The 13,577-nt window shown below is 46.5% G+C and overlaps 1 protein-coding gene across 23 annotated transcripts in view; it reads right to left on the bottom strand.

The window, feature by feature from the left end:
• Positions 1-13,577, bottom strand: part of ZFAT (zinc finger and AT-hook domain containing) — a 336,678-nt gene that overhangs the window by 179,860 nt on the left and 143,241 nt on the right. For 22 of the 23 annotated variants that reach the window (XM_049854202.1, XM_049854213.1, XM_049854217.1 and 19 more), the window contains one exon: positions 7,277-7,453. In XM_049854202.1, the coding sequence (XP_049710159.1) occupies positions 7,277-7,453 (177 nt within the window). Of the gene's footprint in view, positions 1-7,276; positions 7,454-13,577 lie in introns of those variants that run through there. The other variant, XM_049854218.1, reaches the window with a different exon arrangement.

Genomic DNA, 13,577 nt, shown 5'->3' with positions numbered 1-13,577 from the left:
TATATTCTTTGCATCCTTTTTTGATGCTTCCTGCATTGTTTGCTATTTTTCCAGTAGAATCCTTCAATATTGCAACTCAAGGCTTGAATTTTTTCTCTTGTTCTTTCATCTTCAGAAATGCCGAGCATGTTCTTCCCCTCTAGTTTTCTATCTCTGGTTTTTGCACATGTCATTACAATACTTTGTCTTCTCAAGCTGCCCTTTGAAATATTCTGTTCAGCTCTTCTACTTCATCACTTCTTCCATTTGTGTTAGCTACTTGGCATTCAAGAGCAAGTTTCAGGGTCTCTTCTGATATCCATTTTGGTCTTTTCTGTCTTTCAATGACTTTTTGCTTTCTTCAGGTGTGACATCCTTAATGTCATTCCACAACTCATCTGGTCTTCAGTCACTAGTATTCAATGTGTCAAATCTATTCTTGATATCATGTCTAAATTCAGGTGGGATATACTCAAGGTCGTACTTTGGCTCTCGTCGACTTGTTCTAATTTTCTTCAACTCTAACTTGAACTTGCATATGAGCAATTAATAGTCTGTTCTGCAGTCGCCCCTGACCTTGTTCTGACTGATATTGAACTTTTCCTTCGTCACTTTCCACAGATACAGTCCATTTGTTTCCATCTGGCAATATCCACATGTATAGTTATCATTTAAGTTGTTGAAAAAAAAAGCATTTGCAATGAAGAAGTTGTTGGTCTTGCACAATTCTATCGTGCAATCTCCGGCATCGTTTCTATCATCAAGGCCATATTTTCCAACCACCAATCCTTCTTTGTTTCCAGCTTTCGCGTTCCAATCTCAAGTAATTGTCAACATCCTGATTGCATGTTTAATTTCAGGCTGCGAAAGTTGGTAAAAATCTTCAATTTCTTCATCTTTGGACTTAGTGGATGGTATGTAAATTTGAATAACTGTCCTATTAACTGGTCTTCCCTTTAGGCATATGAGTATCATCCTATCACTGACAACATTGTACTTCAGGAGATCTTGCAATGTTCCTTTTGACAATGAACACAATGCCATTCCTCTTCAAGTTGTCATTCTCGGCATAGTAGGCCATAATATCCAATTCAAAATGGCCAATACCAGTCCATTTCAGCTCACTAATGCCTACGATATCCATGTTTATACGCTCCATTTCATTTTTTACGCTTTCCAATTTTCCTAGATTCATACTTCCTACATTCCATGTCCCAATTATTAATGGATGTTTGTAGCCGTTTCTTCTCATTTTAAGTCATGCCACACCAGCAATTGAAGGTCCCAAAAGCTTTACTCCATCCACGTCATTAAGGTCGACTCTACTTTGAGGAGGCAGCTCTCTCCCCAGTCATCTTTTGTGTGCCTTCCAACCTGAGGGTCACATCTTCCAGCCCTATATCAGACAGTGTTCCGTTGCTATTCATAAGGTTTTCACTGGCTAATTCTTTTCAGAAGTAGACCGCCAGATCCTTCTTCCTAGTGTATCTTTGTCTGGAAGCTCAGCTGAAACCTGCCCACCATGGATGACTCTGTAGGTATCCGAATACCAGTGGCATAGCTTCCAGCATGGCAGCAACACAAAAGCCCCCACAGTAAGATAAACTTACAGACACTTGGAGGCCATAAAGATTACAGCCAAGAAAACCCTATGGAGCTTAGTTCTCTTCTGTAATACACAGAGTCACCATGAGTCAGAACCGACTCGCTTGCAACAGGTTGGGTTTTTGAGCACATACTAGCTGCATTACCTGAAGCAAGTTATGACGTTTCTCTAAGGCTCACTTTGCTTATCAGAAAAGTGAAGACAAATATGCCTGTTCAAAGGTAGGGGCAGAGGTGCGATGAGGATTAAATCAAAGAATATGCTAACCGCACCTAGGATAATGCCCAGCACACGGAAGACAATAAAGGGAAGCTGGTGTTTTAGCGTAAATGATGACTAAATCAGTAGATGTCATCTTAGAAACAGTGTTTCTGAAATGATCATGTAAATCTGCAACAAGGATTCAAATGGCAAAGTTTTGATTCACACAGAATCCTTCAGGTTCACAGTCCATGTACAAAGTGAGACTCATCTTGTCTACAGTGTACAGATGTCTTCTACTGAATAGTATCAGGTGCAGCAGGTAGACGGATTAAACAAGCTGTCCCGCACAGTAATTAGGTCCCCACAGACAAAGACGACACATAGCACAGGAGGAACCGCTGCAAACCAGAGTGAGAAAAATCCCCCACAAAACTATTTTTACTTGAAGAGGGACAGCAGCCAGCCTCCTGTGCAGAAACACAACCTATAGCAATAAGCATCCCACTGCGGGATTCACTAGCCACACTAATAACCAACGGCTACTTCCTGGGAATATTCAGACTGGCATTTCTGAACAGGCTGCCTTATCGACCATCTGCCTGACACTGGTAACAAGGAGAGACTTCAGACAGAAAAGGTTTTCGTTAACAAGTTCCTCTGGCCGTTCCCAGGGTGCTCAGAGAAATATACCTGGCAGAGGATTAAGTCATTCAGAAGTTAGGAGATGTTCCCTGAGTTACTTTTAGTGGCATAAGGTGAAAACTAAGAAAATACAGCACCTGAAACTTGTTGTTGTTAGGTGCCCTCGAGTTGGCTCCAAATCGTAGTGACCCTATGTACAAGAGAACAAAACACTGCTCAGTCCTGTGCCATCCTCACAATCATTGTTATGTTTGAGCCCATTGTTGCTGCCACTGTGTCAATCCATCTCACGGAGGGTCTTCCTCCTTTTCACTGACCCTCTACCAAACATGATGTCCTTTTCTGGGGACTGATCACTTCTGATAACATATCCAAAGTATGTGAGCCATAGTCTCACCATCCTTGCTTCTAAGGAGCATTCTGGTTGTACTTCTTCCAAGACAGATTTGTTTGTTCTTTTGGCAGTTCATGATATATTCAATGTTCTCCACCAACATCACAATTTAAAGGCATTCTTCTTTGGTCTTCCTTGTACACTGTCTAGCTTTCACATGCATATGAGGTGACTGAAAACACCATGGCTTGGGTCAGGTGCACCTTAGTCTTCAAGATGACATCTTTGCTTCACCTAAAACCAGTAATGTCAAATAAGGAGGAGCAACTAGTGTATTTAAGGACATCACCATCAATTAATATTGGGGTGTGGCCGTGGGACTCTTTCTATTTGTGATGTCACATAGCTGTCCAAGAGCTATTCATATACTTTTTATGTAGCATTTCTGAAACTGACATATGGTTTGTAGCCTGAATACTTATTTCTCTGCCTCTACTGTGAGCTCCTTAATGTCAGGAGCTGGTCTCTCTCTCTCTTTCTCCGGCACCTAGCAAAGGACCTCACGAAGCCAGTATTCAATATATGCTTGCTGAAATGAATCATATGTTGCTGGGGTTCTATGTGATTTTCTACACCTCGCTCACGAGTGAATCAAGGCTCAGAAGGCAAAGTAAGCTGCTCAGAATCACACAGTTAGTGAAAGGCAGAGCCAGGTATCCTATCCTGGTCTTCCTAACTCCAAAGCCTATGCTTTTTCTACCAACCCACTAAACATTCAACTCATGTCTTAGCATTTCCAGATGTACCATCTAGACAACCTTTTCTATGCACCTCATGGAGGTCAGGACCACCAAGAAAATGTTCTCCATACTTTCCTGACACAGTATTCTCAGACTTGGAAATACTGAGTGCAACATGCTAGAGGTAGCTTCCCAGGATTGTAGGTAAGAGTATCTTTGGACCTCTCCCCAAGGGCTCCAGCCTGCAGTTGACTTGCTGGGTTGAACTGTATTCCCTCATTAAAAGGTCATCCCCCCATCTCCACCACGATGGCATCACAGACCCAGCCAGCCAGTTTCCCACCAGAGCCTCTGGCAGCACCTCTCCATCCGGATGCATCTCACCCAAAGCAAGTGCCCAACTAATGGAGGCTTTTCCTTCTCCACTCTCTGCTGTGGGTCATCCTAACTGAGCACCAGTGGACACCCTGGTGTCCTACTGACAAGGGCTCCTCACCCCAGTTTGCAAAGGGCTTGCCTAGAGAACCTCTGGCTCCTGATTCTCACAACAACAGCTCCTTGAAGCAGAGCATTTTATAAATGCAGAAACAGGCTCACTTGCCACAGTTGTGGAGTAAATAATGACCACCCAGGTCCTTTGGACGATGTAGAGCTTCTCTTTGATATCCAAGGCGAATGCTCTGCAGTTTCCTCCCCTTGAGGCCTGGCATTCAGACATGGGACAGGAAGGATCAGTCCCCCTTAAACTGGGTTGCATTCCTGTACCAAACATTCTCCAAAGTCCAGAGCCAGAGCAGCATACTGTTAACCAGGGAAAGGTCAGACATAGGGGCCAAGGCAGAGCCACACATCGACTTGGGTTCTTGCCTGTGTGGGTCTCAGGGCTGCTTCCCTCTGTCCCTGGGAAAGAGAGTCAGGGGAAGAGTCTCACATCTCAGCTGATGGCACACATCTGTCAGCTACTGGAGAGGCATGGGTGCCAGGTGCAGAGTCCAGGGTTGGGACTCAGACCTGAGCTCCAATCATAGATCTGTCCCTGACCTTGGGCAAGACGCTGATTTTCTCTGTGTCTGAGTAAAGTAAAATGACAGTTGTCTTTGTCTTATAGCACTGTTGTGACAACAAAAGAAGAAAATAACTGTAACCTACTAGGTGCAGTGCCTGGCTCTTAGTAAGTGCTCAGCAAGTAGAAAGGCCATATAAGCTAACATCCAAGCCGAGCCACTTCTGAGATTGAAAGAGGGCGTTAACTGAACCTGAGACTGAACAACACACAAAAACTGGGACTGTCCTGGGAAACCGGGACACATGGTCCTCCTAAGTAGTAGCTATTTCACGGTAATGATCTACTTCTGTGGAACATCATATTATGGCCACTTAAATGGCAATTGCTGTTGTTGTTGTTAAGTGTCAGAGAGTCAGTTTCAACTCATAGTGGCCCCATGTACAACGGAACGAAACACCGCCCAGTCCTGCACCACCTTCATGATCGCTGTTATGCTTGAGCCCATTGTTGCAACCAGTTTGTCAGTCCATCTTGTTGAGGGTCTTTCTCTTTTTCGCTGACCCTCTACTTTACCAGGCATGATGTCCTTCTCCAGGGACTGGTCCCCGCTGATAACATGTCCAAAGTACTTGTACTCTCGCCATCCTCGCTTCTAAGGAGCGTTCTGGCTGTACTTCTTCCAAGACAGAATTGTTTGTTCTTCTGAAAATCCGTGGTATATTGAATATCCTCCACCAACACCATAATTCAAAGGCATCAATTCTTCTTCAGTCCTCTTTATTTATTGTCCAGCTTTCACATGTGTGAGGTGACTGAAAATGTCATGGCTTAGGTCAGGCACACCTTAGTCTTCAAAGTGACATCTTTGCTTTTGAACACTTTAAAGAGGTCTTTTGCAGCAGACTTGCCCATGGGTGTTGATTGTGGATCTAAGTAAAATGAAATCTCTGACAACTTCAATCATTTCTCCGTTTACCATGACACTGTTTATTGGTCTAGTTGTGAGGATTTTTGTTTTATGTTGAGGTGCAATCCATACTGAAGGCTGTGGTCTTTGATCTTCATCAGTAAGCGCTTCAAGTCCTCTTCATTTTCAGCAAGCAAGGTTGTTATCTGCATAACACAGGTTGTTAATGAGTCTTCCTCCAACCCTAATGCTATGTTCTTCTTCATACAGTCCAGTTTCTCAGATTATTTGCTCAGTATACAGATTAAATAAATTTGGTGAAAGGATACAACCCTGATGCACACCTTTCCTGATTTTAAACCATGCAGTATCCCTTTGTTCTGTTTGAATGACTGACTCCTGGTCTATGTACAGGTTCCACATGAGCACAATTAAGTGTCCTGGAATTCCCATTCTTTGAAATGTTATCCCTAATTTGTTACGATACACACACACAGTTGAATGCTTTTGCGTTAAATGACGATAAAATGCCTACGTTATTCGGGTTTCTTAGGTAGTTTTAGTTTTCTCTTTAACATGCAGCTTTTTGACACGTAGGTACACTGCGGCAGGAATTTACTACATTTAGAATACATGACTATAAAAATCACACACATATCGATGCATTCTGAATACACGCTGGCCTGCGGACAGCACACAGCTTGTTATCAGAGTAAGCACAGAGCCAGCATCCTGTGCTAAAATACCTGCTCTGGCTCCCCCATCAAGACGGTGAGACCCTAGAAGCCAGACGCAAAGCTCTGCATTTCCAGTACCAGAATCGGGCCTGGCACATAGTAGGCACTTAATAAATGTAACTCTGGAACAAGGATTCAAATACACGCATGGGACAGGAAAGTCCCTGGATTAGCTTCCCAGGGCTCCTGTAACAAAGTACCATAAACTGGGGGCTTGAAACAACAGAAATGCATTCTCTCACAGTCCTGGAAGCTTAAAATCCAAACCCAGGGTGTCTGCAGGGCCGTGCTCTTTCTGAAGGCTCTAGGCGATGGTCCTTCCTTGCCTCTTCCTAGCTTCTGGTGGTCCCGGGGCTTCCACGGCGTCCCTTGGTTTGTAGATACATCGCTCCAGTCTCCACCTCCGTCCTCACATGGCTGCCTTCCCGGTTTCCGACTCTGGGCCTCTTCTCTCCTCAGGAGGACATCAGACACACTGGATCAGGGCTGGCCTTACCGACCCCATTTGACCTTGGTGACAACCGCAAAGATCCTATCTTCAAATAAAGTCATATTCACAGGTACTGGGGATTAGGATTTCAAATATATCAGTTTGGGGGAAATGATTCAACCTATGAACTCATAACAGTCGCCTAAATAATTCTTTCATTAATCTCCCCAGTTCCCCAGTTTTGTGGTTGATCATTAGTTCAAATGCCACCCAGGCACCTCTAGGTGGGTTTGAACCGCCAACCTTTTGCTTAGTAGTCAGGCGTTTAACCATTTGCATGACCCAGGCACTCCATGTGTGAACTAGTAACCCCAACAGGGCAGACCACAGGCAGCCGGGCTCCGTGCAAAACACAAGCTGTGCCAACCACGTGACCAGGACACCACGCTCCTCTCAATATTGGTGTTTCGTGGTATTCTTTGCCAAGGACAGAACCGAAGCTTAAAGGAGCTCAGCCCCGCAGTCCTTCTCCTAGCCTGTCCTGGAAGGAATTTTTCCTCAACTTTCTGCTCAGTCCACAAACAGAAACCTAGCACCAAATCTGTGCGAGTGAATCAGCACTGTAACCAACAGGCATGGGGAGAACATGGCACCGTGGCATGGCGCCCCACCCAGCACCCCGCCCCCTTACCATCTCCCGTTTTGCTGGGGTTAGTGGGCTCAGGGGTGCTCAGAGGTCGAAGGGGAATGATGATCTCATCCGCGTTCACCCCTTCTTCCGCGTGCTTCTCAGAGACGTGGGAGAGGAGTTCCGACTGACTCGGTGAGAAGAGGTTACAACATTTACACATGAAGATGGCAGTGTTTTCTGTAAGAGAGAAAATACAAACCATGTTATTTCACCTCCCACCACAATAATGACAACTTCCAACTGCTACAGGAAAACGCTAAGGGTCTCCTTCGGAAGCACCAGCAGCCTCCAGCAGGTGGCGTCGCTCTGGCAGACACCGCCGCTGCTGGGCAGCTCAAGTCCACAGAGGCACCCTTTCCATCTTCCGAAGGCTCCAGTTGTAGAAAAGTCCATCTTCATGGTTTCAGAACTCCGGTCCTTCTGCATAGTGTCTAATATGGGCCTTCCTATTACCCAGATCTGGAGTCCCTGGGTGGTGCAAACAGTGAACATGCTCAGCTGCTAACCAAAAGGTTGGAGGTTCAAGAGACACCTTGGAACAAAGCCCTGGAGATCTACTTCTGAAAAACCAGCCACTGAAAACCCAGTGGAGCGCAGTTCTGTACTGACACAGGGGGTCATCGTGAGTCAGAGTCGACTGAACAGCAACTGACGGCTACCTCCACCTACGCAACGGCCCAGAATCCAGTGCAGGTACAAACGGCAAGGTGAAAATTCACCTGGAACGTGAATCACCAAATCCCACCCTTCAGATGAATGAGCCGCACTAGCAGCAATTAAACATTCTAGCTAGACTCTCTGAAATCCGGTGCGAGAAGGAATGGAACAAATGGCGTTGCACAGGAGCCAAGACACCTTCACTGACCCGCACAGGAAGGGAGGACACAAAGATGGGACTCTGTTGCTTGGGTAAGCCCCTAATTCCTACTGAAAGCATTATCACCTTTCACCAACACTTACTAATAGTCCATTATGCCCGTCCCAATATACTAGGCAGGAAGACATAATTGGAAAAAAACACTCATTTTTGAGTCTGATAAAACAATTATAGGCACATATAAAAATGTTAAATTTAGGATTGCAAATTAACAATTAAAACCTAGATTTTTTTTTTTTTCATTTACACTAAAAAGAAGAATTGTTAAAATGGAAAGGACAATCAATGGCTTTGAAGTCAGACAGGCCCAGGCTGAGTTCTTGGCTCTAGTCCCTAAAGCCAGGCAGCCTTGAGTAGTAACAGTCTCTCAGGTGCTGGAATTCCATAGGAAATGCAGGGCAAGTGCCTACTCGGTAAGAGACATGTAAAGCCAGTTGCCATCAAGCCAGCTCCAACTCATGGCGACACCATCTGTATCCAACAGGGTAGAACTGTGCTCCACTGGGTTTTCAATCGCTGATTTTTCAGAAGTGGACCAACAGGCCTTTCTTCTGAGGTGTCTCTGGCGGACTAGAACTTCCTTTTGGTTAGCAGCCAAGTGCGTTCACCATTTGCACCACCCAGAGACTCCCGAAACACAGTGTCGTTGTTGTTGTTGGGTGCGATTCCAACTCATAGTGACCTCATGTGACAAAACAGAGCTGCCCTGTAGCGTTTGCTTGGCGGTAGTCTTTACGGAAGCAGATCACCAGGCGTTTCTCTCACAGAGGCGCTGGGTGGACTCGAACTGCCAGTCTTGTAGAGAGCAACCAGTGCTTAACCGTTGGGACAGCAAGGTTCCTTAGAAACATAGCACCCGTTGCCATCGAGTTGATTACGACTCACAGTGACCCTGTAGGACAGAGTAGAACTGCCCCATTGGGTGTTCAAGGAGCAGCTGGTGGATTTGAACTGCCAGCCTTTTTGGTTAGAAGCCTGAGATCTTAACCACTGCGCCACCAGGGCCCTGGAAACACAGCAGGCACTCAGTAAGCCACATCCTAATTCAATCCATCTCTCCAACTGCCACCTGCCCTCTCCCAGGCAGATGGCCTGGGGAAAACCTCCACCCCTCTGCCTGGTTCCCCAATATTCACCATCCCTAGCCTGAGGGGACTCCACAAGCTGCCACTTGCATCTGAGGTCTCCAGGCTATTTGCTCTCCCTAGGGCAGAAACAAATATTTCACACCTCTCTCCTTTCCTCACTCCCTCCTCACTCTCAGCTGCTGACCCTGCTTCCTCTTTGACCTGAAGCAGCCAGAAGACACCTTCCACGAGCTTCCGCCCCACCTGCCAGCTGCCTGCACCTGTGCCCATCCTCTCGGCCTCCCTCCAGTAGATATGAGGTTTGGCAAAAGCGGTGGCATACAAGTGGGTGGGGGGGGAGGCTCAGCAGGGTGGTTCACCCCAGTTGGAAGAGCGTATCATCACTGCCATAGTTCAGAATTGCCAGTCCACGGAGATTATAAAAAGGAGCCCAACTTTTAGCTGGTGCTATCATCACAGTGGTTAAGAGCTCGGCTGCTAACCAAAAGGTCGGTAGTTCGAATCCACTAGCCACTCCTTGGAAACCCTATGAGGCAGTTATACTCTGTCCTAAAGCGTCGCTAGGAGTCAGAATCAACTCTATGGCAACGGGTTTGTTTTTTTGTTTTTGTTTATTATTGCTGTGAAATTCCCCAAAGACAATGTACCCCTTACTGCCTGCGCCTGGGGGGAGGGGGGCTGCTCCCACAGCCGCCACCCTGAAGGCCACTGGACAAAGGACAATGCTACCACTTGTGCACACCAAATCCTAACCTGTAGTCATGGATTGAATTGTATCCCCCCAAAATATGCGTATCAGTTTGGCAAGGCCACGATTCCCAGTATTGTGTGACTGTCCACCATTTTGTCATCTGGTGTGATTTTCCTATGTGCTGTAAATCCAACCTCTATCATGTTAATGGACACCCTGGTGGCATGGTAGTTACGTGCTGCAGCTGCTAACCAAAAGGTCTGAAGGTCCACGGTTCAAATTCACCAGGCACTCCCTGGAAACCCTATGGGGCAGCTCTATTCTGTCCTATAGGGTCACTATGAGTTGGAATCAATGGCAAAGGGTTTAATTTTTTTGGTTTTTATGATGTTTATGAGGTGGGATAGGCGGCAGTTATATTAATGAGGCAGGACCCAATCTACAAGATTGGATTGTATCTTGAGCCAATCTCTTTTGAGATATAAAAGAGAGAAGTGAGCAGAGAGTCAGGGGGACCTCATGCCACCAAGAAAGCAGTACCGGGAGCAGAGTGCATCCTTTGGACCTGGGGTTCCTAGGCAGAGAAGCTCTTAGTCCAGGGGAAGACTGATGAGAAGGACCTTCCTCCAGAGCCAACAGAGAGAAAAAGCCTTCCCCTGGAGCTGATGCCCTGATTTTGGACTTCTAGCCTATTAGACCATTAGAAAATAAATTTTACTTTGTTAAATACCACTGGTGGTATTTCTGTTACAGCAGCACTAGATGACTAAGACACTCCCACAGCAACTCACAGACATGGTCCCAGTAATGTTTCTTTATCCAGACCATCAATTTTCCTTCTCTGTTGGCTTTTTCCTATTAGCCTGCAAACACGTCATCATTTCTCCTGTCCTGAAACACAACAAAATCTTTCCTGATTCCCATTCCTGCTCTCCCTACCCCATTTTTCTCCTTCTTTTCACAGAAAACCTCCCAATGCAGAGAAGAAATGAGAAAGGAAGGGGATGGCCCAGGGCGACATAGCTATGGTGCAGACAGGCCCCGGCAGGGCACTGGGACCACAGGGGCAAGGCCACTCTCTGGATTCAAAGAAAGGGTTTCTCCATGAGCCAGCAGTGAGGAAATGGCCTAAGAGAATTCTCCCTACCACACAACACATGAAACAGAAATTTAACAAAGCAGAACATTGCTTCATCAATGAAATTCTCTCATGAATACTGCCAATAGATATTTTATTTTTTTTCCAAGAAATGTCTTATTCCTAAGGAACCCAACATGCTTCCCAAACAAGAGATTACAGGAATGCTTTTTTTCTTTCTATGAGGCCATGTGGTTTTCAATGTGCTTCCTGCTGGTCCTACAACAATCTTATTATTCCAGCAAAAAAGGCTTCATGATCCCCAGTGTACAGATGAGGAAACTGAGGCTGAGAGGGGTAAGCAGCTTGCCCGGGGCCACCGGCCCCACGCACATGCTCTCGTTCAGTTTTCCACTTCCCTTCATGACCCTCCCGTCATAGGTGCAGGCCCAGGTGTGGAGGCTGCCCTTCCCCAGGTCACACAGCCAGGAAAGCCCAGGGCCAAACTGAACCAGTTTTACCCAGCCGAAACCCAGAGTCGTCAGGGTGCACGGCCTTCCCAGAGTCAGCACTGAAAAGGACCATACAGCCACACAACAGCCACCAGGCTGCCGAACCCCTCAGCTGCGCTGGTGGTGTACTCTCCTTGGCTATTAACAATGCAACCGTGTATTTAAAAACAGCCTGTTCCACCACTATGGAAAACAGTTAGGTGATACCTTAAAAAGTTAAACAGAATTACTATATGGTCCAGCCATTCGACTCCTAAGTATATACCCAAGAGACTGGAAAGCAGGGATGCAAACAGAAACGTGAGCACCAACGTTTACTGACGCGCTACTCACACTAGCCAAAAGGTGGAAACAACCCAAGTGTCATCAAGAGATGAATGGATAGACAACATGGATAAACATACAGTGGAATACTGCTCAGCCGTAAAGAGAAATGCCGTTCTGATACACGCTACAACATGGGTGAACCTCGAAAACATGCTGCTGAGTGAGATAAGCCAGACACAAAAAGACCAATCCTGCGTGATCCCACTTACAGGAAATATCCAGAATAGGTTAATAATGCTCAGAGACCAGGGTTGATGAGTGGTCACCAGGGGCTGGGGAGGAGAGAGAACGGGAGTGACGGCAGCAGGGGTCCCGGAGTTTCTGTCAGGGGTGATGTAAAACTTAGGGTAGCCGTGATTGGTGGCAGCACATGATGAATGGAAATAATGGCACTAAACTGTACGACCAAAAAAATGGTTAAAACGGCAACTTTTTGTTACACGTATTTTACCACAAGATAAAATTAAAAAAATTAAAAACCAGCCTGTTCCAGGAGATGCCAGGGCAGAGCACAGGCACTTATACCCTCTTAAAAATCCCTGTGGGGCCTCCCAGGCTTCGACCTGAGGGTCCTGCGCTCTGCAGGTGCTCCCAGGGCACAGTACGGAAACGCCAAAGCCAGCGACCTCACGCAGAGCGCCCAGTCAGGCTGCACCCTCAAATACTAAGAGCTGCTAATCTACCAAAAGAACAACAAAGGAGCTATTTTCATTTTTTATCATGGACCAAAACGAAAAAATGTATCTTGTACCCTGAAATATAATCATAATTACGTTGTCAGCTAATGCTGATGAAGATGCTATAATTTGGGGTACATTTTTAGGTCCAATTACTGCACACTCATCCTTAGCACAAGAATTCAAAGGAAAAATGATATACTCGGCACGAGGCAAGTAACACAAGTTTGGGGTTTGAGCATTCATTCAGTTTCCATGAATTATTGGCCAGTTGTTAATCTGTGACTGTTCTATTAAAAGGAAAACCTTAAATAACTCTATAAACAAGTCCTCATTTCCGAGCTGATTTGCAAACCTTCCTAGGCAGGAAAAGCCAGTCCCTGCTGCACCCTTCGCCTGCCGTCTGCTCACCACCCTGCTCACCACCCCACCCCGATGTGGTGTCTGGGGACAAGGAAACAGTGAAGAGCTCCCACCTGCTCCTCCTGGGACGAAGGGCAGGGATCAGGATGGGTCTGTTCCAGGAGGCTGGCTAGGCCCCTTAGACTCTGGAGGGCCACCGCCAGGTGAAAGGTCACAGCCAGAGGGTGGCTAGAGGGTCATTGCCAGGTGAAAGGTCACAGCCAGAAGGTGTCTAGAGGGCCACTGCCAGGTGAAAGGTCACAGCCATAGGTGGCTGGAGGGTCACTGCCAGGTGAAAGGTCACAGCCAGAGGGCAGCCGGCGCTCTGGCCTCTTCCTCTGGCCACAGGCAGCAGATGTGGTCAGCCAGAGCTGGCCTCCTCCTAAAGGAACCTCTCCAAATGTCAGGCCCATGAGTAAAGGGGAGAGAGCAGTTAGTTCAGCCTGGAGCTTAAGGCACATGCTCCAGCCAGCTTATGGGGCACTCAGGCACCCAGCACACAGTCAAGGGAATCTTCCCCTTGAGCTAGCGTCCTCTGAAAGGCCCTCTTCTGTGGGAGCCTCAGCGGGTGGGGCGACGAGGGCAAGGCAGGGTTTGGACATTTATGGTGTCCCAGCTTTTATACCAGCTTTTGACTATTATTATTATT

This window comes from Elephas maximus, chromosome 15 (assembly GCF_024166365.1).
Source record: "Elephas maximus indicus isolate mEleMax1 chromosome 15, mEleMax1 primary haplotype, whole genome shotgun sequence".
Lineage (NCBI taxonomy): Eukaryota > Metazoa > Chordata > Mammalia > Proboscidea > Elephantidae > Elephas > Elephas maximus.
Note: the sequence above shows the minus strand (reverse complement) of the source record. Positions and strands in the feature narration are given on the sequence as shown.